This window comes from Gallus gallus, chromosome 2, assembly GCF_016699485.2.
Source record: "Gallus gallus isolate bGalGal1 chromosome 2, bGalGal1.mat.broiler.GRCg7b, whole genome shotgun sequence".
NCBI lineage: Eukaryota > Metazoa > Chordata > Aves > Galliformes > Phasianidae > Gallus > Gallus gallus.
The window spans coordinates 79680654-79707321 of NC_052533.1; the positions used below are offsets into that span (position 1 = coordinate 79680654).

The following is a 26668-nucleotide window of genomic DNA, read 5'->3' on the forward strand; positions in this document are numbered from 1 at the left end:
GTTTGCTAGTTAACTGTCCCAAAGCTATCTTGTGGAAGGCAGGACATTAGTGCATCTGTTACTAAGAGGAGTTGAGTATTTTAGATTGGTGCTTAAACCATTTGTTTCAGTCCCATTTCAATTGAAAATGCTATAAGAAAATTGCTTATTTTAACTGTTCTTCCTCTCCCAACAAAACAAAGAATCCAGCTAATTTATTTGTTAACAATTTGATATGTATTGTATTGTACCATATATTTTTTTCAGATTATGACATAGTGCTTTCTGGAAAACTGAAATAAAAGAATGAGAAAGATGGGGATGAAGCCTGCTCTGTCATGCTACTTTCCTTGTCTCTAGTGGATATTAGTAATGTATTTTCCATTGCTGTTTAATTGTGTGTCTTTCATGAATCTGTCCAGTATGCTTTCTATTTGCAACAAACATGATTGAAAATCCTAGATACATGTAGTGATGTCCAGGGTCAAATGCTGTTGCTTGGCTGCATCTCTATCTCTGATTCATTAAAAAATTCAGCAAGAAACAGGAAAAAAAAAAAAAGTTTTATTGATGAAACAGAGCTTAGGCTTATAGTACTCTAACTCCTGCTTGTTTAAAACTTTTAATTTTTCACAAAAACACTTTACATAACTATATCTTCCCTTTTAGGTAGTTGTACTCAGTCTGGCTGGGATGGAGTGAACTTGACTCACAGCAGTCCATACAGTGCTCTGTACATGTACCTAGAAGGGTGTTGATATCACACCATTGTTTTGCTGAGCAGTGCTGGCATAGCTTCAAGACCCTCTCCAGTCCTCAAACGCCTCAAAACCAGTAGGCTGAGAGTAGGAAAGAGGCGTATTTTCTCTCCACCCTCTTCCTTTGAGGACAGGGAGTGAGAGAACCATTGCAGCGTTTAGCTGTCCATTGGGTGAAACCACAGACGCATCTCCTCAAGTACTTCTGCCTCTTAGAGATATATAATTGTGTATAATTTTATAATGGGGACAAACCAGTTCTCCATTCTATTACAGACTGCTGTGGGTAGGCCTGACTTTAGTATTCTTGTCTTCTAAGTAGAAGGTTAAGTAGTTTGAAAGAAGTTTGCCCTATTTCTTTCCTAAGCTTCTTGCTTGTAAATGAGCTTTTGTTCATGTCCATTCCTCTGTGGAATGCAAAGACTTCAGGGGTTAATTTAAAAGTCTGAAGTTTGTGTTTTTCTGTGGTTTAGGGGTTGTAAGTTTGATTTTTTTTTTTCTGTGTGTGTGTGTAGGGTAGGAGTATTCAGTAAGTTTTTCTGCTTATGTTGGTTCTTTCTTGGTTTTCCAGTAGAAATCAGTTTTGTACTTCACACTATCCTCTCTGTGCTCTGTACAATGCTGACACATTAAATGAGGCATCTTGAGTTTTAATGTCTTAGATAAAGAGACAAAATCCTCTCATCAGTTAACTTTGTGACTTGAGGAAATGGACTTGGGAGATTTGAGCTATGGAGATTCTCAGCAAAGATGTGTAGTGTCAGACAACAGAGTTCTGACTTTAAAATATGTCACTTTTAATAATGAGCTTCTATACGCAGATAGATGAGTTTTCAAAATTTTTGTTTTCAACTTTTTGGAGTGATATTCTGTTTCTGCTGTATTAACTATGTGAACTGTAAAGCATAAAAAAAACCTTTTCCAAAACACAAAAGAATGTGTGGATTGGGAAGTACAGCTTAATTGTAAACATCATTTGCTTATTGTATATAACAGCAATCGTAAGTCAAGCAAGATGGCTTCTAGTAGCTGGGTCAAACTTCTAATTCTGTGTTCTAAATTAACATAGAATCATAGAAAAAAAATTGAATTCTCAGCCCTGAGGTTTCCCAGAATTCTTCACAATATCTCACACCACTCCGCTGCTCCAACAGTTCTGGCTCTGAAACTCCACCGCAGCTCTTGGCTGAGAGTGGCTGATGAGATGGAACAAACAATATTTCCATAAACTTTTTGCACAAAAATTGACACTATAACTGACATCAACTAGTCTTTGTCTAATATTCTGGATTGTATTACTAATGGTAATCAGAAAGTATGTTCCCATGAACTATATGCTTCATTTATGTTTCCTGACATACATACCAAATGTAGGTAGTGCACTACAAGTTTTATGAAGCAAACATTAATTTTGTAGGCTCTGGCTAAGATAAAAGTAAATTAAAATGTGATTAATCGGTATGAAGGATTAAATATTAAGTGTACACATAAATACTCTGAGTTTTTCTTGTTCTGAGTGATTTAATACCTTAGGAATCTTAAAAGATTTTTGAGTCAATTACGGAAAGACCAATACAGGGTATTTTTCACAGTATGTCTGCAGTCAGACAAATTGGCATGATGCATGGAGAACACAAAGAGATCAGTACATGAATGCATAATGCTGTTATATAAATCAGTTGTACTTTCACGCCTGATAGACAGCAGTACTGAACACAATATGTCTCAAGACTGATACGGTAGTAATATAAGTAGATTTGAGGCAAATGGTGAAGGTGATTAGGGCTATGAAGATTTTTATAAGAGAAGACCGAGAGTTTGAGATTGTGTATGAAGAAGATAGATTGGGAGCTCCTGTAATCCATCTCCTGTAAAAAAGATCTAAGATTGTATCCAGCACCATCAAACAAAATAAATTCAAAACATATAAACAAGGTAGTGATTTTTGTTGTTGTTTTGTGTATTTTTTTTTTTTTACATAAAACATAATGGCATGAAAGACTTCAAGGTCAGAAAGAATATTTTGAAATATAAGATGATTTGACACATCCTGGAGAGATTTATATAATGAATATGGGCTTTCTTAGAAAAGTCAATAATTTTAAAAAGTTTTTTAAAAAAATGCCTGAGGCAAATAAATACTTTTAATATAATGATTTATTAGCATCTTCTTGTGATACATCTTGGCTGGCCAGCTTCGGAAATATTGAAAAAGTGTCAGAATACTGGACCAAATGAACCACTGTTATTATTTAGAACGACAGTTTCTCTTCCTATTGCAATCTGAATGAATTTGTTAGCTTTTCTCTCTGCTCCATTTGTCAAGAAACAACATGAATGGCAGCTTTGATTTCCCTTCCTGCCCTTAGAAAGTAATTGTGATAGCCCTCATTCAGACGTTCAAAGGGAGCAAACATTTTGAAGGATCTTTCACTCACATTTCATGCTTATAATCTATGAACAGATCTGGGACTATGGCAGATTTTTCATTGTGTTCTGCTGCTTTGTACTTTTCTTGCATTTCAATACTTTGATAGCTTTCATAAATGAGAGATAGTGTATTTTACAATTGCAGAGACACTCAGCTGGAAACATGGAATCTCATTTATTTTAAAAACACCCATTCCTTGCAAATTATTCTGCTTTCAAGTGCCTCTGTGTGTTAACTGTGGAAAATCTTATCATAATATGATGTAATTTAAAAAGCTTAATACTTCCATAAAGTATTTTGCTTAAAAACATCTTCTTTTACTAAGATTGTCTTCTCCTAGTTGCCAAATTTATAGAAAGCCAGGTTCCAAACTGCAAATGCACTTGACTAGAACATCTGAATATAGGACTACTGTCTGAATTTTGTAGCTACTTTTTTTTCTCCACAAAGGACTAAAATCCTAAGTCCCTTTTGTACAAGTTGTCAAGCTACTAGGACATGTCTGTGATTAGAACTGCTAAAAGACAGAATTTCTGTTCTATGAGAATATATAAGATAAAAAATGCCACTCAGTATCAGAATTAAAAGAATAAATACTATTTTACTTTCCAGAAATAAAACTAAAATTAATTACTAAGAAGTAATTGGAATCTGATTGAATCAGAAGCTATTAGGGTATGAAGAGACATTTGATGATTATCTTGTCCAAGTTCCTACTGAAAGCAGATCAACTTAGAATTGGTTACTCAGGGCTTTGTTCAGTCTGCTCTATTTGTTATTTATCATGACAGTTAATTTTTTTCATGATGTATTGAGTAGGAATTTCCTGTATCCTAGCTGGTACCTGTTGCTTCTTTTGCTTTTTCCCTGAGCAGAAACAGTACCACCACTGCCTCTGGGTTCTGTCTCTGAACTCATTCTGTCCACCAACCCTTCTGAAAGGTGGCTCTCATCCAAATGCACACCCCCTACAGCCATCTCCAAACATGTGGGTCTCTACCGGGTGTGGAGTGTGCGCATGCTAACCATCATTGTTAGTGCTTTCCTCACCAGTGGCCTTCAGGGACATTGTAACCAACTGCCCATTTACTGCATCCAGCACCACCAATCCAGTCGAAGGTGTGGTGCAGAGACCATGGCTTTGTTGTCTTTCTCACCCTACTTGTTCTAAGGATGTTGTGAAAGACCATGTCATAGGCTGCATTCAGTCAAGGAAAAGAAAACATCCACTACTAATTCCTTATTCACTAAAGCAATCTTGTTTTCATAGCTCTTAGGTGGACCAGATAGGTTTCGACCTTGGTAAATCCATGCTGGCTATTCCCAGGCACCTTATTTTTTGTATCTTTGTTGTACTTTTCTGGGGGATTTCATCTGTAACTATCCCAGGGACTGAGGCTTGATCCTCTTTTTTTGCTCGTCTTGAAGGTGGATGTGATGATTATCTTTTTCCAGAAATCTTAGTTTTGGGAAGCCCACAAGGTATTCCATATCACCGTGAAGTCCTCCCAATGACTTCTTATGTAGGACCAAAGCATAGAAGCTGATATCTCTCATAATGTGTCTACTTGATATGATTAAAATCTTCCGTGGCAACGCGCATATAATTTTTACTATAAGAAATCACAAGTTTACAGTCCACGTACTGGTTGCTAGAAAGCACAGAATTTGAGCTGTATTGTTCAATGGCCACTCTGTCAGAAGTTCACCATCTTTTTTTTTTGCCTTTCCCCTTTGTTTGTCCTACAGTATTCTCTTCTAGGATTAAATTTCTAGTTAACTAGGAGAAACTGTGCAAAGTGAAGGACAGTTAATTTAGGGTTACTTGAAAGATCTCTTAAGAGTAAAGGCAATGTGACAAACAATGTCACATTATTAAAATGTGACATGGAAGTGCTGCCTTACTATATAGAATGCGATTAAAGATAAATTACAGGGGATTGTAAAATATGATATGTCTTTGAACACTATGATAAACAGTTTGTACAGTTTAGCTACAGTGCAAATTTCTGTGGTGATAAATCTGCTTGAGACTGCTGTGCTCTAAGGAGGAAAAGAGACAGAAGGTATGTTCAGTCTGGCAAGGCTGGAGGAGCTGCTGCACAGCCTGCACGTACCTAAAAGACATTAGAACCTAAAATAGATGGCCAAGTGACTGTTATGTCTGACAAATACATACTCGAGCACAACAGTAGACACAAAGAACAACAAAATTAAATTATTTGAGAGCGTATCTGGAAAATTTGATTGGTGAGATGTCAGTAAGCTGTGGGAACACTCCCATGCAAATATGATAGACAGTCCATTGACTGGGATTGTGAAAATTGCTTTAACTAACATATGAATAAATGTCATCAGTCCTCTCTGAACAGAGAAAGTAAGGGAATGCTTTTATGAGTATCTACCTTTCTAGCATCTATGTGCTGTAACATACTCTGAAGACTTCCTGTTGAAATCCCTGAGGAAAAGTTGCCACTGATTTCAATCATTGCAGATTGTGTCCTTGGTGCTAATAGAAACCATGTTTCTTGGTCATTTGTCTAGGAGCAAACATGACAATGCACAAGGAATGGATGTACCAGTGCAAAGACTGCAGACAAATAGGTATCCAGTGCTCCTTTATTTGTGTACAGGGAGTTACAGAGATACAACTGTGGGTTTATAGGCAGAGTTAACTAATTTTACTGAGATGTGGGGAGATTTGTACTGCTCCACCCGGTTGGACACTATAGATTTGTGTAGTTTTTCTTTTCTATCAAAAAGCTATTGTGTTTTATATTTGAAAATACAACTCATGTAATTTGAATTTCTTCAGATTTATTTATTAATTTCTGTTTTACAGATATCTCGCTTATGGAGGCCTCACGTATATGTGGAACTAATCTCATTCTTGCACAAATTGTTGCCCTTCTGCTGAAGAGGTTTCACTGCATTAGGCGAGACTGGAGAGGAAGTCTGTCACATGTGCTTCTGCCAGTCCTCTTTGTTGCACTGGCAATGGCCTTGTTTAGTGTGAAGCCTCTGGCTATTGATTATCCTTCCCTCAAGCTGACACCGAGACTTTACGAGAATGCAGAATCCTTCTTTAGGTAAAGAACTAATTGGTCATCATCAATATTCAGGCTTCTGGGACCTTTATTCTTGAGTTCCCATATTTTTATGAGTATTTACATTCTTCAAATAATAATAGGTTTGTTTGTGCTTTTTGTTTGTTTGTTAGTTTTACAACAGCTGTTTGTTTTTCAGTTGTTTAGTACATTTTTTTAGATTATTATGAGGGGGACATATGAGAGAAACACGAAAACAAAGACATTGTACAAAGCATTTGCTGGAGGAAGGACAAAGGTTTTGGAGCAGTTTGTGTTCAGTACAGATCATGATTGCATATATATAAATGTTTAAGTGCATTTTAAAAAGCCTTTGTGTGCTTCAGTATATTTAAATGATTAGATCAGTATTTTTCTGAAAAAGTTCTCAGGTTAGACAGTACCACACAGTGCTAAAGAAGCTTGTGCCTTTCTAACTGAACCTCTAGTTTTTGTATTTTTAGCTTTGAAACCATCTAGAGTATTATTTGTCTTCAGTATCTATAGCTTATATCAGAATTACTGTGTATTACCTGTAAATCAGACAGATAGTTTTAACTGTTGGACAACTATGATGATGTTTGAATTTATAAATGAAACACAAAACACTTCTGTAATGAGAAGAATGGCTGTTGGGAGAAGTTTAGATTTGTTTAGGGGTTTTGAATTTTCTTTACAAGTTCAGATGTAGTTTTTGAAATACATGTCTTGTTTCATATGTTTCCTATGCATAGATTTGTTAGTTCTTTAATTTTGTAGAAAACATGTAGAACTGTGAGGCTGAAAGAATAGAATTAGACAAATTAACATGTTTGTGTTTCTTTCCCTTTACCTTTTGGCCCACTTTGAACAGCACTGAAGATGATAATCTAGGAAACCTATCTCAGATTCTGCTGAGATATTTCTTTGACTGGGACTTCACATGCATGCATTCAAAACAAGGGTAACTGAATAATGTAACTACTTTAAAATGTTCTATACTGATGTAACTCTTGCTGCTAACTTGATGCTGATAGTAGTGAGGAAATCAATAAATCTAGCATAATTATATTTTGGGTGAAATTTTAACAGTAAAAATTAATTAGCCTTAAGTTGGATCTAGGAAAAAATTCGCTGATTGCATGTACTTAAACAAAAGAGAAAATAGAAGCATAGATAAAAGCAAAAGTTGTAAAGAAGCAGTGAAATCAATATTTTTTTCTTTGTAACGTGAACTGTCTCAATCTTCTGTCAGCAGTCATAGAATGGTGTAGCTTGGAATGGACCTTAAAGATCATGTAGTTCCAACTCCCTGCCATGGGGAGGTCTGCCACCCACCAGTTCAGGCTGCCCAGGTCTCCATCCAATCTGGCCTTGAATACCTTCAGGGATGGGGCACCCACAGCTTCTTTGGGCAGCTTGTGCCAGTGCCTTGCTACACTCTGAGTGAAGAATTTCCTAACATCTAACCTAAATTTCTTTTCTTTTAGTTTAAAGCCATTATCTCTTGTTCTGTCACTCAGACTGTGTAAAACGCCGGTCTCCTTGGTTGTTAGCTTCCCTTAGTACTGGAAGGTCGATGAGGTCTGCCTGGAGCCTTCTCTCCTCCAAGTCCTCAGCTTGGAGGTCTATCTCTCTCAATCTTTCTTCACTGTGCTCCAGCCCTCTGAACATGAGGCTAATGTTAAACCTGCTTTGACTAAGGATCTAGTATCCAGATAGAATATGTGTAAATACGCTTAATTGTTAAAGGTCTGATTCAAATCCCTTAGATGTCAGTGACAGATTTCTCATTAATTTCAGGAGGATTTTGATTGAGTCTATTGTCTTGTATGAATGAGGGTTAGACAATAATTATTAGGGTGTTTGTTAGGAAGAGCTTCAGATGTCTAAAGTTAGTAATGCAGAATGGTAACTATTCTTTACTTACCTTACTGATGCAAACACAAAGCATGCAAATCCTTTGTTGCTTTACTTACATAAATATTTGTTGTGAATCTACTTTGACTTAAGTAAATATAACTTGATATATCTTCAGATTCAGCTGCTGCTGTGGAAAAATACTAGGAAGGTTCTCAAGATTCCAGATTTACTTGTTACTCTGTGGATTTCTTCTATAATATATTCCTTTCTCTTGATGGTTTTTCATATAATTATGTTTATTCCCATTAGAAAAAATAATTCATGTTGGCACATAGAATCAAATTCACTCCTGAATTCATGTGGATGCATGTCTGCAAAGGAGGTATGTATATGTGTTTGTATTTATGTAAAAACTTTTTGTGTAGTATATGCAGTACCTGAACTATTCTTTTTGAAGGGGCAGGGGTATAGCTGAGGAGGTAAATGCTTAGAAAACTGACCTTTTTTTCTGATCAGATATTGCTTTATCTCATCTAACATTTGGCTTATATATTCTGAGGTATTCAGAGAAGAAGCCTGCACAATTTTGTTATGTATTTAAGTGTGTACATTTGTGTATAGTAGAAATGTCTTTAGATTGACCTGAAACAACAGGAATCAAAGATAGTTGAACTCATCTCAGCAGATGCAACTTGGCTTCAAACATGATCTAGGACTTTGCTTACAAAACAGTCATGCAAAATAAAGTTAAAACATTACACTTGATTACCTGAAAAACTACCTACTCAAAAATGGAAAGAGCAGATATTTCTAGCTGTTAGAAGCTACCAGGGAATCTATGTTTGACTAGCATTTAATGCTTAGAGTTTATTTTTGTTTTGAACGGTATATGTGAAAATAAAATAGCTTTTCAGGGCAGAATTTTGAAAAAGTTAATGAATTTCTAACCTTTTTGACTAGTGACTTTTTCCAGTTGAACTGTGCTGACATTGAGTAATAAACTGGGATGTGAAACTGTGTATTATAATGTTATATTATAACTGTGTATTATAGCAAGTTATTTGCCTTGATGGGACCATTTCATATTTATATCCTTATAAAGGAGATAAATTTATTGGAGTGAGAGTTGCATCTGAAATACATTAATTTTGGGAAAATTGGAAGGGGGAACTAATTTTTGACTTTACTGGGCAAGGAGCACTTTTTTCTCTAATACTGTAGAATGATACTTAGAATAAAACAAGCTTAAACAAAAAGATAATGAGGACTCAGTGTCAGGGAGAGACCCACTAACTGTGGAACTTCAAAGGTAATTTGTCAGTGGAGCCAGAAATTTTACCTGTGAGCTATGGAAAGCTAGAATATCTGAGACTGATTTATAACATGTAGGGTCAAGATGTCAAATAAGCATGGCAAATTTTCAGATTTTATGCATTATATACTTTATGAGGTTTCCCAGGTGTCACATCATAATAACTGTCTTTTTGTGAGACTATCCAACTGAATTGCTAGAAAACACCTTTTTTTTTTTTCCCCTGCTACTATCCCTCAGTGCATGAATCAGAATTTTTGTTTTCATCCTATATTCTACTTGTGCCTTTTGTGTTTATTTTCAGGCACAAAAGTGAATACAAGTCTTGTTGCCTTTTTCATTAATCTTGTAATCCTGTCTATATTTAAGTTTTGATGTTTTCAAAACAAAATTGACTGACAGGGTTGCAAGAAACTCTTATGTAGGTGACAGTTACAATTATTTGAGATGCCTTATAAAAATGAAACCATACATAATTTATTGAAAAGTTATTGAAGCTAAAAAAAGTTAAATTCAGTTGACAAGCAATGCTGCAAAAACTGTATACAAACTTGGAAAAAAAAAGGCTAAATTTAGTGACACTGATTTTTTAAATGCTCTTTAAAGGCCACTTCACTTATTCTTCACTTATTATACATTTTCTGTATACTGTTTTCCAGATGTGTCCAAGTTTCAATGCTTCTGTTCCCTATGTGAAAAATAAGAGAGGACATATTTTGTACAATCTCTCAGGGTTGATTGTGGAAGAATATTTAGTGAGACCTTCCAACAAAGCAAGGTAACCTAATCCTAAAATGACTAACCAGTTTATCCTTTGTGTATTAAAAAAAAAAAACAACAAAAAAAATCCTTCCCGATCCAAAGCACAGACGAGTGTAAGGTGGCAGTTGCCTTTGTCTATTGTTTTTTGTTAAGCTGAATAGCCTTGTATAAAGGTAACATGGCACCCCCTCTATGGAAATTTCTCAGAACTTCCTCCAGCAGTTGCCAATGGTTCTTTTCACCCAGTAATTTCAGTTGAAAAATAATGCATTAATTTAGATATTACCACTTTATCACTGCAAAATGACTGCTAAGGAAGATGGACTTTAAGATGGGTAACTTGCTGTCACCTTATTGTCTGTTACCAGATATGGTGGTTGGTCTTTTGGTGGGAAGAAAGCTTGTGAATATCAAGAACAAAAATGGAGTAATATCAAATCTAAGCCTCTGGTTAAGGTAAGGATTGCACGTGTGCACATGTGTATGCATTTCTTACTTCTTGAGGGTCCAGACTTCATTGCACTTGGCAAATAATAAATCATTATATAAAGCCCTTGTATTTATAAACTGGAGGAAAAACTGTCTATTGCGATCTGTTTCTATGTCTGTAATTCTTGAAAATTTCCCATGTTCTGAAAAGCAGTTTTAAATGAGTCAAATGATAAGTCCTCTGATGTTTATCCTGTGAACCTATTTCAGAGTCTAACTGAGCTCATCTTTAAAACTATTTTTTTTTAGGTAGCAAGTGCAAATATCATTTTATATTCATTTGTACTCTATGAAGTCAATGTCTGTCTGAACCCTTCTTTATTTTTGGCTCAAAGCTTGCTTTCTGAGGCATTTCTTGCGAAAAGACTCTGACTTACGCAGGAGGCAAGTCGTGGATGTCGCTGTGTGGTAATCAACATCACTTTGTGGACAAATTTACATTTGAAAGCATTTCTTTGGAGCTGTTTGCCGTCGAAAGAGAATACTCAGAAGCATTTACTGGCAGAAGATCTGGCCTGTGACCAAATAACTCCAGTTTGGTATGGGAGACTGGGGAATGATACCATCATATCCTGTGAAAAACAGGATGCAGGTGTGCGCCTCCCTGTTCCCTCTTATCTGCTGGCAAGACCCAGAAAATGGGAACAAAGGAGTTTCTGCTGAGATCCCAAAGCTAGAAGCTGCCACTACAAAAAGAACTGACTCGACCACTTTGGACTTATAAATAAGTTGGTACTGTCGTTGTTGTCGTCGTCCTCAACCAAACAACAACCTCCAATGAGCCATCATTACTGAAGATCAACATCAGAACTACAAGAAATGCTGGAATCCTGGTGGTGGCTGTCTCTCTCTTGCTTCCTACAAAGACTCCTTGCTTTTATTTCTTATCTTTTCTATTGCCCATCTTCCCTTCCCCATACCCCTAAACAACTAGGATTTGAAATAAACTGGTTGGACTAATATTTGACCCATGGTGTCTTAATATCACCACTGGGTATATTAAAAGAACATCTTCTCCCTCCTATAAATTGGAGCAAGACAGTGTCTGAGTTGGGGAAGAAAGTATCCACTGAATGTCTCAGAAATTTGTTATTGATGCTTGTACCATTTTTGCAATAAATATTTCATTTCTTTGCTACATTTCTCTCTCTTTTTTCTTTCACTTTTTTTTTTTTTTTCTCCCCTCCAACTCATTGTTTTATAAAAGTAAAGATTTAGGTTCTGGGAGTAGTTACTTGTATATAGTAAGTAGAAGTTAATTTCACATAACTACCCTGCACTTGTGAGCAACTTCCCATTTTTATCCCAGAGGAACTTGCACCTTGATGAAATCGATTGAGCTGTGAAATCTGGGTATCCTCTGACAGTGGACCATCCTGTCTTGCAGTTCTTCAAATAGTAGTTGTTTTCTGTCCAGAGCTACCTCTGAGAGCCAAGAACAGAAGGATTATTCTAAGTGCAATGAAGTCAGGAGCTTTTCCTTGAGGATTTCTAGTGCACACTGGAAAGACGTGAAAACTTGGGTTGGGATCCAGAGCTTAAATGAGAATTTTCAGAACAAATTTTTCTTTTTTTCCTCTTGGGAATGTTTTGCAAAGTTCTTTTGAGGACCATTCAAATCTAAGACCAGGAAGGAGGAGAGCAGTTCTGGAGTATTTGAAGAATCTGAGTAACCACTTCTCTTTTTATGCAAGCAGATTTCTTATTAGAGGAAGCTGTGAAACTTGACCTTCTGGTTTCCAAATTGGAGTATGAGAGAAAGATCTTTCTGTCTTGAAAATATTTTATGTGATATTGGCACTAGATGTAATTTTCTTACAAATGAAGAAGAAAAACAAAAGTGTAATTAAACTCTATCTCAAATTCCCTTTTGGTACAAAGTGCAGTTAAAACAGTATGTAGATATTTTCTAACTCTTGCCAACATAATTTCACTTCTAGTATTGCAAGTTGCTGCCTGACTGCAGTGCCTTTTCTTTGCACTTTTGTTTGAAAATATCAGATATACACACTCCGCCTTATAAATATTTTCATTTAGGTTATTTGTAATTTCCTTTACCTCCAGATTTCTTATAGCTTTGAACTCCAGTTCCATAAATCCTCAATTAGTAATTTCAAGTCCTGGAGGATTGCAGTAAGGTGTGTTCTTCTGTCTGCCATTTTCATCCTCTGTGTCTTTATACCTTTAAAGCTATTGTTTTGACATGCGCAAGCACTGTGGTTTTTGTCAGGGTCATTTATTTATTTGATGTCTTATGCATAGAGCTCCACCTGGCATCGACAAAAGGATAAATTATAATTCCATGTTTGTGAGTAAGCTTCATATTTCAGAGCCAAAGAAAATATCGGAGTGCATTTATAAAGGGCACTGTGTTATCTAAAATACCTCCTGAAAGTGGCTTTCAACTGATGCAGTGTCAAATTATTGCATTAACCTTTCAATAATTAATGACCAGACTTCTACTTTGACCTTTCAGGCTTGTTCATGAGACAGTGAATGTACCATTTACATAGATTCATATGAAGTAAAATGAGAAATTTGCATCTGAAGAGACTTACTGTTCAATTCATTTCATTTTAGAAAATGTTGGAATCTTTCTATGTTATTCCCCACTCCATTAGTCAACTTATTTTTACAGTTCAAATTAAAAATACCTATTCAAATTCTGAAATAATCTTTACCAACAGTGAATGTGTGTGCGTGTTCAGAGATAACATGGAAAAACAACATGGCAATGTGCAAACAGTCTAGGAGACTTCTGGAGTCCATTGGCAAGAACTTTTTGGTTCAGGTACTGGACAGACCCACAGAAGTGAAGCATTGCTGGACCTGTTGCTCAGTAATGCAGAAGAGATTGTAAAAGAGATTACGATCAGAGGCAGCCTGGGCTGCACTAACCATGCTCTGGTTGAGTTCATGATCTCAAGGAATGTGAGCCTGGCAAAGAGTGGAGTCAGGACCCTGAATTTGAGGAGGATGAATTCAGGCTTCTTAAAGAATTGCTGGATAAGATCCCCAGGGAAATGGTCCTAAGGGGCAAAAGAACAGAAGAGAGCTGGTAGAACTTTAATGATGCCTTTCTGAAAGCACAAGAGCTCTCCATTCCCAGAGAAAGAAATCAGGCAGATGAGATAGGAAAATAGCATGAATGTGCAAAGATGTGTTGGTCTCTGCTAAGGGAAAAAAAAAAAAAAAAGAAAAAGAAAAAGTATAAGCAGTGGAAGTAGGGATGCGTGGCCTGGGAAGAGTATAGATATGCTGTCTGGATGTGCAGGGATGCAGTCAGAAAAGCCACGGTGCAGATGGAATTGAACTTGGTGAGGGATATATAAAACAACAGGAAGGGTTTCTTTATATACACTGCTCAGAATAGTTAGGCAAAGGAGAGTGGAGTCCCTCTGATAAATTAAAATGGAGAGCTGACCTCCTCAGACATGGAGAAGGCTGAGGTACTTGGTGAGTTCTTCACCTCGGTCTTCATCACCAGTGAGACTTCTAATTCATGTCCCTGAACTTCTAAGCAGGAGCTGGGGGAGCAAAATCTGTGTAAGAGTGGAGCAAGTTTGAGACCACCTCATCAGTCTGAATGTGTACAAGTCTATGGGACTGGATGACATGCATCCCAGAGTTCTGAAGGAACTGGCTGATGTGGTTGCCAAGATGCTCTCCATCATATTTGAAAAATCATGGCTGTCAGGTGAAGTCTCCAGTGACTATAAAAAGGGAAACATCACTCCCATGTATAATAAAAGGAAGAAAGGAAGATCCAGGCAACTACAGGTTGGTGAGCCTCACATCTATGCCTAGGAAGATCATGGAGTGGATACCCCTGGAAGAGATGTTAAGGCACACATGAGGTGAGGCAGTGTTCCAAGACAGCCAAAACTGCTTCATCAAGGGCAGATCTTTCCTGACCAATCTGGTGTCTTTCTATGATGGAGTGACTACATAGGTGGACAAAGGAAGTGTGACTGATGGTGTCTACCTGGACTTATGCAAGGCATTTAGCTAGATGATTTTTAAGGCTGAAACGAGATGATTTTTAAGGTCCCCTCCAAATTTATCCATTCTATGAGAAAGAAAAGAATCTATCTACCATATGCCAGACTTGACTAATTAAAACCATTGTCTATGAACATTCATTGATGAAGATGATGCTATATGGCAAAACCACAACTCTGCTTCAAATGTTCTTTCCCCTCCTCCCACCCCCTCACCGACTTTTCCAGATCTTCTGACTATGTATTTGTTTATTTTGGTAATTGTGAGTAAAAATATTCTATAATGATTACATAGTTGCTGTTATTTGTAACAATTCTAAATAGGAAAAATAAATTTTAAGTAGTCCAGACAGGGAACCTGTAGTCTTTAATAGCATTCTGAAGTGTTCTGCATGAAAGGCTGGAATTTGAGGCTTTATTATGCAGCGATAGTATAAATGTCTAGAGGAAGATACATCTCTCCTGTTTAATGCTCATTCTCTGCCTGTCCTCATCCTTTTTCCTTTATAGAGCATAAGTTAATCAAAACATCGGTCTAACATAATTCTAGAATATTAATTGTGGAAAAAAAATGATGTGGAATAATGAGAAAGATATTTTTACAGAATTTAGTTTTAATTTAGAGATGGGCAATGTTTTTCCTTGGGAGCAAATTTTGTCAGTCATAGATAGATGATGAAATGATAAGAAATCAAATTTAATAATCTTATTCATTGTATTTTTCTAATACCGATCTCTTTCCTGCTATTTGTAAATAATCACCTGTGACGCACGCAAGAAATATGAAATATATTTCAGCTGGAAATAATATATTTCCTTTTTTATATTTTAGTTTTTTAATCAATATAGAAAAAATCAAAAGGATTTTGGAAAAAGGAGCTTAAATGTATATTATGATGAAGAGAGCAACCTCAGTTGCTCTTTCTTTCACTTATTGCTATATTATAAGCAATGAAAGAGCCACCTTTAATTTGGTTATTTGCTGGTGGTTTGATTCAGTTATATAATATTCTTTGAATGCAGAATTCCAATTACTGTGTGGGATATTGAAATGTATGGTTCTACACAATGCTGCCTGTATTGTGGATTTTTTTTTTTATTTTTTTTTATTTTTTGTATTTTCATTTGAATACTGGTCACATTATTATATTTCTAAGGCATTCTGTGAATAGTTGAGACTTTTCCTGCTTCAATTAAATGAGAATGTGTCATCAGGGTTCTGTTTTACTGTTTTCTTAATGGCCTTTTATTCAGCATGATGAACAAAATTGCATTGGATTTTCATCGTGTTTATAACTTTCTATTCTGCACAAATCTTTTTAAACAAGATAAAATAAGAAATTGGTGTGTGGAAAAGGCTGGCTATCTTTGAACATTTGTTTCTTTGTCTGGTACCTATTTGTACAGGAGATCCAGCAGTGGAAGAATTTGCACTTTTTCCAAGATACAGGTTTTATTTCAGTTCATCTCTTGAAGGAGCTCTCTTGTTGATTATAGAATGAGAGACCTAGTCTGTGTAGTAATTTGTGGGCACTGACCTGGAGGAAAGCAAAGGAGTTGCATACAAGTTTGTGAAACAGGAAATATATATATATATATTTTCTTTAAAGTTGGGAACATTGGATGCTGATGAGATTTGAGGTAACTGTGAAGACCATGTCATGAACAGAGTAGAAAATGTGAAAGCTACTGTAAGCAAGAGTAGTGATAGTTGACCAAAGTTGCAAATTTGTGTAGTAATACTTAATGGAGATTATGGCAAAGATGATGTTAAGAATGAGAGACACAAAAGAAGTGATGGTGAACCTCAGGTTAGAGTTTGACAGCATGGTATAGGGTAGGGAGGGAACTAAATGGGAGGATTCAAGTGTTTCAGACCTTGCGTCACAACAGAGTACAGTGGGGAGATCCAAGCAAGTAGATAGTGAGGAAAATAAATCCAGAAGGAAAGAACTATTTGAAAAGGGAAATAGAACTGAAGAGTAGGTAGCCTGCACTAGGAAGCATGGAGAAGAACATGACAGAAAAGCCAAAGCCTGGATCTTAGTGTCCAAGTAAGGATTGTTGCTGGATTCTAGATGGAAAAAACAGTATTAGGTAAACTAAATCAGGGGAAAAAAAAAAAAAAAAAAAAAAGGCAGATATATGTGGAAGAGGACTAGATGAAAACATTATCTGAGTGATGGAATAGTATTATTTGTGGAAGTTTCCAAGACATAAGTCTAATTTCAGAAAAATGAAATCTTGGAAGATCAAGTTAAGGCAAGAGAGACCTACATTAAAAAACATGTACTTTGACATACAATTCATAGTCCAGAGACAAAGTGAAAACTACCCAGCGCCAACCTGAGATGAACAAAATGCATATTAGCAAATAGTTGATAGCAAATAGGAAAAGGATATAAGTTTGTCAACTGCATAAACAAAAAAGGGAGATGAAAGCTTGCTATGCAGTGAGAAGTGGACAGTAATTGAAGATGATTTTAAATGTGTTACCAAAACTGAAAACAAACATGCTTTGTTTTCTCTGACCTTGGTTTTGCTATGGATAATGTAGGGTTAAAGGTGCTTTGATTTACAGTTGAGAAATGAAATTGATTTCCAAAGGAAAAGGAAAACGGAGACCTCCATATACGCAGTTCTGGGACATAATTAGCCTATTGGCATTGATTCTTGCACATGGAATCCTAGGAGGGTATGCATTTTGAGTATATTTATCAAGTTGGGGCAGTTCTGCATGATTTAAAAGTAAAGTTTATGTTACATCAGAAATGCTTCCCTATGGTCCTCAGACTTGCTTTGTCTGATTTAAAGTTTACTGTATTTCTTTTCTCCTTGCTCAGGAAACCAAGTATAATTGCTTGTTAAAGGTGCAGAGTCAACTTTGTCCTTCCTGGCATAGTTTCATACTTACTGTGTAGGCAGTGCATCCTTGTTTCTTTCTTTCCCAACTTTCTTGGACATGGTCTGTTTTTGGACATTTTATGCCATATGTCACTTGCAGGTATTACTTTGATAAGTCTTTTTGGAATGTCAGTAATAAACTATTTTTTTTAATATTTTTCCTCATCTTTTATGTTCCTGTTTATATTGGAAAATATTGCTTTTGCATTGTATTCCTGTGTTATTTGCTCAACCAAATGTTTGTAAAGTAAAAAAGTGCTTCATTGAACCAGAGAATTTCAGTCAAGTTTGCAACTCCAGGAGTAGAAAACAACCTGCTGCATTTTGTTGAAAGACAGGTACAAATAAAACAATTCTGTTCTTCCTAGGCCATCTTCTTCTGTAAATAAGTGCCTTAAAAGGAGAATTCATCTTCTATATCTTTATGCAATTCTTTAAATTATGGGAGTTTTCAGGTCAGTGTTCAGACTCTTTCTATTTTTGATTCACAATTTACATTCTCTCTTTCAGGTGTGGTATAACCAAAAAGGTTTCCATTCACTGCCATCCTACCTAAATGAACTCAATAACTTCATTCTGTGGCTGAATTTGCCCCCAACTGTGGATTGGAGACAGTATGGTAATATTTCTTTAATTGTCTATTAATATCTGTTGTGGCTTTATGATTTTTGTTATCAGTTTTCCACATCATAACATCATGTAGTGCACTCGTAGTTAAAGAGTTAATTCTGCAGTTCCATGGGTTGTCGATAATTCCGGGTACCTCGTTCTCAGAAGAGAAAGAGTGAACTACGGATCCCGGAAGACTTCACTGTTCTGTTTCTGTTTTCCATTCAAAGGGAAAGACAAAATTGTTTGGGGGTCATTAGACTACCCCTTCTTTTTCCACTCATCTCTGTGGTGTGTGCTCCTTAGCTGTCTCACCTTCAGCATTTGAGTAAGGCCTTCAGTTTTGGATGCTCATTTTATTTACTAGCTTCAGTTCCAACTATATTGTATTATATTGTGTTATCTCTCATTCCACTATCATATGTAGTAAATTAGTTTCCTCTGGTAGCTTGTTGCCACTGTTTTGTTTTTAGTCCCATCTCTCTACCTTTTACGTTTTTCTCCCTTCCCCGTCTCCCGGGGCTTGGGTCTGTGGGTCTCCCTACTCCATTAGTCACAGAACCATGCTGAACCAGGCCAGAACTGTTGACAGTATGTTTTGAAAAAATAATTTTTAAATAAAATAATTTTCAATACGAAGGTTTGATATGGTATCAAATCAGATTCCAGAGTGACAGGCTTTATAGGATATTTTGGAAATGAAATAGCATGTTTATCTGTGTGAAGAATGTTGTGTGCAAGAAGGTAACATTTGAATTGTACTGTCTCATCCATACACATTTTTTATGAAGGACATTCCTATGGGCAAAGTGTACATTGGCTTGCTATGATAGGGATGCTTCTTCTCTGGGAAGATAGGACTTGCTTAAACAGGATGTTTACTGTACAAGAATATGAATTTATAACTTATTTATTACTTTACTCCTTAAGTAAATACTTAGAGTAAACCCAGTATATCCACTAAATTCACACTGCAGTGTAACTTCCTGTAGCATACTGTTGCTCAAGGAGCAGGAGAGGCAGGTATATCTTACTACAGTGCATACCAAAAGAAAGAGAAGTGTCTCATTTTTCTAATTCTTGTATTCTTGAACTGTACAGACTTAGTTAAAATACAGATTTTACAGCTTAACTTGTTTGGCAGTGACTTCAGACAAAGAATCATCTGTAAACATAGTGAATTCTTAGTACACTGAATTCTGAGTTTGATAGTTCAGGCTAAATACTGTTCATCCTGGTTCCTTTCATTCTCGAGGTTCTGCTAAAGAGGAATTAATTTGAAAAATAGCTTCTGAACTCTTTTTAAGTGTGTAAATGTGAAATGATGCTCAGAGCTTCCATTACTTTTTTCCATTGGTATATTTTACAGCGAAAAAATTCCTAAAGCATCTTTTTTTTTCTTTCTTACTGATGTTTCCTGGAGGAGGCAGTATTTATTTTTCATATACTGCATTCACGTTGATGTCTGTGTTTCCCTTTTCTTATGAAAGCAAGGGAATTTTAATTTTTTATTTTCAATTTGGAGACTTTCAAGTTGGGTTTCTGTCCTTTTTAAGTACAGGAGAAAAGAGGGAGAGGTTGTATCTCAGCGAGATTTTTGTCTTGGTTTGATCTTATGTGCCTTCATGTTTATAATAAATAAAGAAGAGGAAAATTAGTGAAAAAGAAAGGGAATCTTGGTTGATATGAAATAAAAATTCATTAAGAAACGTTTCCAAAATGGCAAGTGGAAAAAAAAAATGTTAGCTTTAAAGATGTCTGGAGTTTTATTTTTGTCTAAATGGATTATGAGGTGAAAAAAATTAAAAAAGGCTAATATATTTCTGAAGAAAGTTTAGGTTTAAGTGAAATCAAGCATTTTAATGTGAATTTTTAATAAAAAGTAATTTTTAATCAAGTTATCTTGCACTTGATAAATAATGTTGATACTGACTTGTTTTCTGTAGCACTACACATCCCATTCAGTAACTTAAACATTTACATATACCTTTGTATCTGTTTGTGAAGATTTGTGTATTTACCATCTAGATTAGAATTAAAGAATATCATAGTTATCCTAAGGATTGTGATAGTGTTGTATTTGGATTTGCTGCATGACACAAAAATGTGATAAAATAGTTCCTGAACCATTGGACTGCCAGCAGATTATATGAAGATCAAGAACATTCCCTATGCTTTTCTCATTAAAATGGTTACATTTAATTATATGTAAATTAGTTGTCAGAAGACTATATACCGTATTTCTAGACTGAGATCTACACAATTAGATTTTTTTCCTCTCTTAAAAATCTTTTTATATACAATGTTCATTCTACAATATTATTAAAAACTGCTCTGAAGGAGCTTGTTAGGATGCTGCAGATGTGTGGCTTTATAATTCTGACTTGCATTGATGACATATTTTTTCATAGAGTAGCTTCTTCCAGTCAACAGAACCAGTGCTTACTTCTAAATGACATAAAAATTATTTGATCCTTGGAAAGAGAGTTTGAGGTTACAATCTTTCCTTCTTTCAACAAAAAATGTGTTGCTTTGTTGCAAGAATTACTTCAATAGGGTAGAGCATTGCAATGCATGCAGGGAGCAGAAACTGTTATGATACTGAAACAACCTTGAAAGAGGTCAACAGCTTACTTTAAAAACTCTTTTAAGTACTGAGAACCACTCCACTTAGCTGTTATTTCCTGAGTATGAACTTAATCTAAGATTTTTCCAAGTCTCCTGGGAGGAGGGAAGTCATCACGGATAGTGTGAGTAGTACTGCCTGCTTTAATTACAGGGGACTTGCAGCCTAGTAATTTACATAAGAGAGCAGAACTAATCCCAGTCTGTGATAGGTTTTAGTGATAAGGAGATTTCCTTCAGTCATGGGGAACACAAGCTTAGGAGCGTTTTGTATGAGACTCTGCAGGAAGAAACTGTATTCAAGAGTTGTGATTTATCATAACTAATTGATTGGTCATCTATTTTGGAGTAGTGTTTTAGAAATAATGCTTATAAGTAAATGTCTCATCTTATGTGCCATGTGGATAGTTATATCTTGCTTTGGAATCATAGAATCCTTAGAATTGGAAGGGACCTTTAAAGGTAATCTAGTCCACCTCCCCTGCAATGAACAGGGACATCCACAGCTAGATCATGTTGCCCAGGGCTCAACCCAACCTTGCCTTGAAAGTCTCCAGGGATGAGGCATCTACCACATCTCTGAGCAACGTGTTCCAGTGCCTCACCACTCTCACTGTAAAAGACTTTTCTTGTATCTAATCTAAATCTGCCATTTTTAAGCTTGAAGCCATTTCCCCTTGTTCTGTCACAACAGACTCTGTTAAAGAGTCTGTCCTCTCCTTTCCTATAGCTCCACCTTACATATCAGGTCATCTCAAAGCCTTCTCTTCTGCAGGGTGAACAACCCAGCTCTCTCAGCATGTCCCTATAGGGGAGATGTTCCATCCCTTGGATCATTTTTGTGGCCCTCCTCTGGACGTGCTCTGACAGGTCAGTGTCTGTGCTGTACTGAGGACTCCACATCTGAATGCAGTACTCCAGGTGAAGCTTCACCAGCACAGAGCAGAGGGGCAGGATCACCTGCCTTTACTTGCTGGCCATGCTTCTTTTGATGCAGTCTCTATTCTGGACCAGTCTTATTGAAAAGGAAATAAAGTACATTTTCTTTTTGAATAATTACGAATTAAGTGACAGAAAATAAAAATGGATGCATTAAGTGGTTAAACAAAAACTACTATAGTTGAGAAAGGGTATTTAACAGAGAAGATAATACTTACTGTTTCTTTGTCAAAACTCATCAGCTCTGGTTGGTCCTTAGGCTTATACATATGATCACAGAATCACAGAATTGTAGGGGCTGGAAGGGACCTCTAGAGATCATTGAGTCCAGCCCCCCTGCAAAGCAGGCCCCCCCACAGCAGGCTGCACGGGTAGGCATCCCAACAGGTCTTGAACATCTCCAGAGAAGGAGAATTCACAACCTCCCTGGGCAGCCTGTTCCAGTACTCTGTCACCATTACTGTGAAGAAGTTCCTTCACATATTGGTGCAAAACTTCCTATGTTCCAGTTTTTGGCTGTTTCCCCTTGTCCTGCTCCCACAGACCACTGAAAAGAGGTTGACCGTGTCTCTTTGACTCCCATACTTAAGATACTTATAAACATTAATCAGATCCCTTCTGAGTCTTCTTTTCTCAAGTCTGAACAGACCCAGCTTGCCCAGCCTTTCCTCATAGGGGAGGTGCTCCAGGAGATTTATCATGTTTGTGGCCCTCCACTGGACTCTCTCCAGGAGATCCTTGTCTTTCATGTACCAGGGAGCCCAGAACTGGATGCAGTACTCCAGGTGTTGGCCTGACCAGGGCAGAGTAGAGGGGGAGGATCACCTCCCTTGACCTGCTGGCTACGCTCCTTTAAATGCACCCCAGGATCCCACTGGCATTCTTTCCCACCAGGGCATACTGCTGGCTCATTGCCAACCTGTCATCCACCAGTTCCTATGTTGTTACATCTCTTTTGGAAAAGTTGCATTGCTAGAATGAGATAATACAATTGGGAGCAATTAACAAATGAATTGATGAAGTAAGAGGAATAAAAGTTTAAAAGGCAACATACTTGACTTAAACTTGAGATAGACATTCTGATCAAATAGAGATGTTATTTTTCACATTTAATTGTATATTGTTCCCTCAAAATACGTTAAGCATATTGGACTACACAGGGAAGGAATATTATCTACCTCTTAGGGCAAGACTATATTAAGAAAAGATGAGTGGTATTCATCAGTAATGATGTCTGTAAAGTGCAGTGGTTAAAAAAAAGTTCTTACATAATTACTGAAAGAACAGAAATCTATCAGTATAGAATAGTCTTGTCTGATACAGCTGCCCTATCTCCGTACTTCAATAGAAGTCATTGTCATTTTTAAAATACCTTTCATGTTAGGGCTCACTGTAAGGTTCATGTTGCATTTTCATTTATTATAGATTTAGTTCTTCAAAAGAGCTGAAGGGATCAGGAGACCTAATTTCATCTGAATTTCAGTGGAAAGTAACTATACATTCTGGTTCTATTCTCAAATCGTATTTTTAAGCCTCTTTTCAAAAGAACCTGTGAAATGTCATTTAACTTTCTTATACCTGTCTGGTTAGTGGGCCAACCATAAAATTTAAATAATTATTGAGGTGTGGCCTCTGATATTCTCCATAAAATGAAAGTTGTGATTTTCACTATATAGTAATGTTTCATCTTATACAAACAGAAGTTTTATCATGTTTTAAATGTCCGTGAAGGTGAGCTTGTAAAAAACACGTATAGTTTAACTCTGTTTTTTGTGTGTTCGATTTTATTTTATTGTAATTTATTTTTATATACTCTGAACTAAAATTATTGTAATAAGGAAACCTAGGATTAGTTATATAGATCCATACTGATTTATGTGCTCAAGGCTCAGTATGCTGCACCAAATAAGGAGCCATTTTGAAAGGAGTGTCAAGTGACATACTCAGATATACAAAGAACACTACACAGAATTACATATTACTCCTACGATAGCTCTGATTATCCTACAGAGATGATATACAACCTTGAAGACCTTCAAGACTTATTCCCTAGATCTCTTCAGCTTATGCTGAAAAAGTACTTCCTGGTCCATATGTCTGTCCATCTCATTTTTTCTCTTATTGTCTTAGTTTCTGGAACATTCAAAATGAAACAGAAAGTTATGCATTCTACAGCTACAATCTATGTATAGACTATATCTAGACTAGTTCTATTTCCTCAAAAAAAAAAAAAAAAAAAAAAAAAAGCTCTAACTAAAGCAAATGTTGTAGAGTCTCCTTCTCTGGAGATATTCAAGACCTGTCTGTACAACCTGCTGTAGGGAACCAGCTTTAGCAGAGGTGTTGGAATCTCTAGAATTCCTTTCCAACCCCTGCAGTTATGTGATTCTGTGATTCTTACTGTAAAACCACAGATTTCATAATGTGTGATTACCTGGAAAGTTGCACCAAGGCAAGATAGAATGGCCTACCAGTGTCTCATCTTATACCCACTGGAACAAAACATTTCAAGTCTCTAAGATTATTCCAAATTGCATATTGACTTTCTTTACTGACAGGTGATCAGGTGGTTTAGATTTGAAATAGAAGTTCTAGAGATTTGGTTTGCAGTCTGTCAGTAGATATTGATATGAAGAAAAGTGTTGAGTTGTTCAACTCCTGAATGGAAATTGATCAGGATTTTTTCCTACAACAGCTTAGATACTTATCATTTCAAGCATCTGTAATGGATGTGTTTTCCTTTTGCCTGTAAACTGTCCTATCCAAAATAGGAATGAGTTGAATTTTACTCTAGAGAATGTCATAATACATACAAAATTTAGGACGAATTCAGTTCACCAGCTGAAGGATGCCTTTCAATGTATTAGAGTCTAAAATTAATTTTGAACAGTTTCTCCTGTTACATAACTACTGAAAAAAACATTTTATTTTGTACTGGTTTCATGATTTATTTTTTTAATTTCAAAATGTTATTTTAAAATTTTCTATTTATTTTAGTTTTTAACCAATAATATGTCATTTTCCAATCTTTTGGTTGTGGAAAGTAGGAAATATGACAATAAGATAACGACCAGGAGCAAGTCAATGCTTTTTATTGTGAATGGATAGTTTCTAAAAATGTCTCTAGTCTCTTTTGCATGTCTATATAGTATGTTCTATTTAGAAAGCATAGAGAAAAGACTACCAAAGCATTATACGCTTGCCTATTTTTTTGCTATTTTTTTTGCTAACTAATGTGATTGAAGAACTGATAAAAATGATTATTTTTTTCTCAGTTGTGTAAAGTTAAGTCTTTCACTGAGCAATACAAGAGTTATCTATACATGTAGTTTGTGGTGCATTGGGACTGATAACTTTATTTCTTTTTGGAATTATAAATATATTAGTTTACAAGCATGCAGTCATGTTTCTTACTTTGAGGTGACTTCTATTCCACCTTACTATGGACAAGGAAATAGTGTGTCTCATTTCTCAAGAAATTCCTTTTTATATTAGAGAAGGTTTAAAGGTCTAAAAAAACCCTTTACGTTATGGTGTTTACTTACTCTTTGAATACAGCATTAAAACCCTGGTATAGCTTAAGAATGTCCATGGTCTCATTTTTTTATTGCTTCAATTGCTTATGCAGGGTTTTGGGAAGATTGGAACTAGTAGTTATTGCAGTTTTTAGCTTGTGGCCATGAAGAAACTTAAACTGTCGCTGTAAAAATAATGTGACCAAAGCTGTGCCAAGAACATAGACAAAGGATGTTTTAGGACAATTGAAAAATTTCTGGTTGCAGTTAAGTTAGGAGAGTTTAATGGCAAGCTACCAAAGTGAGAGAAATCATTTTATACTTAGAAATTTATGTAAATATGCAGACAAAACTAGAGCTGAATCATTTCCTTGTTGATACTGACTGTCATGTGTGTTTCCCCAGTGAATACCGTGCTTTTTAAATTTTTAGCCAAAGGCTTAGAAACAAAATCCTTAAAACAAAATACAATCATCATGTAAACATCACATACCTCTGTTCAATAGGAATTTTGTCATTTGGAACTTCTTTATTTATTTGTCTTTTTTATTATTATTATTTTTTAAATTTAAGATCTTGAAGATGATGTTTAGTTTTCAACTTAATGAGCACCATTACAGCAGCTTTACATAATAAGAATGCACGTAAAGGCAAAAAAGCATCAATAAGCACATTCTACATCATGCTAATAGCTATGCTGGAACAGAGAGATATGTAAAGAAAGAGTCTAGGTGGCTAGGAGGGAAATTTAGGAAGAGATGGATTATAAAGGTATACTAAAGTGTTTGTTAGTTTGTTTTTAATAAAGAAATATATAATACATGTGATACCAAATGGCTTAAATGAGAAATGCAGTATTATTTTAGTCTTGAATGATACCATATGATTTTCTCTTCCATAGACTCAAGGTAACTTTTTCGTCTAAGAATTTCAAACTCATTATCTACTTCTAAATGAAGAAGGAGATTTTGTTATACTAAGAAACTTTGTGCTCCAGACTAACTGAAAGTTACAAAGTAATGAATGAAAAAACAGTATTATATTTATGTTACAATTTGATAGGATTTGGGATTCTAACAGAACTGACTGCATGTTATAAGAGCATACTCTGGTTAATTGTAATCAGCAACCCTGGTACGTTTCATCTCAGTTGTGTATAAATTTTCAATGCAATCAATTTTTCATCTTCGTGTTTGGAATGGAAATTGACTGTAGAAAATGGTTGCTACTATTAAGAAGAGTAATAACTTTTTTTGACTCTTCCATAGAAGGGTATGTAGTGTAGTTTGCTTTTTGGTCAGTATTGTATGAGATGAGCCTGCAAGGAACAATATGTTTGTTTGTTTGTTCCCACCATTTTCTACATCCCAGCAACTATCTCTTTTTCAGTCTCTATTCTGTGGCAGAGAGTTTAGC

At 35.9% G+C, this 26668-nt stretch overlaps 1 protein-coding gene across 1 annotated transcript in view; it reads left to right on the forward strand.

The window, feature by feature from the left end:
* ABCA13 (ATP-binding cassette, sub-family A (ABC1), member 13) overlaps positions 1–26668 on the forward strand; it is a 184527-nt gene that overhangs the window by 104552 nt on the left and 53307 nt on the right. Inside the window, 6 exon segments of the mRNA XM_040696008.1 lie at positions 6011–6257; positions 7108–7197; positions 8406–8478; positions 10068–10186; positions 10539–10626; positions 18075–18183. Of these exon segments, the coding sequence (XP_040551942.1) occupies positions 6011–6257; positions 7108–7197; positions 8406–8478; positions 10068–10186; positions 10539–10626; positions 18075–18183 (726 nt within the window).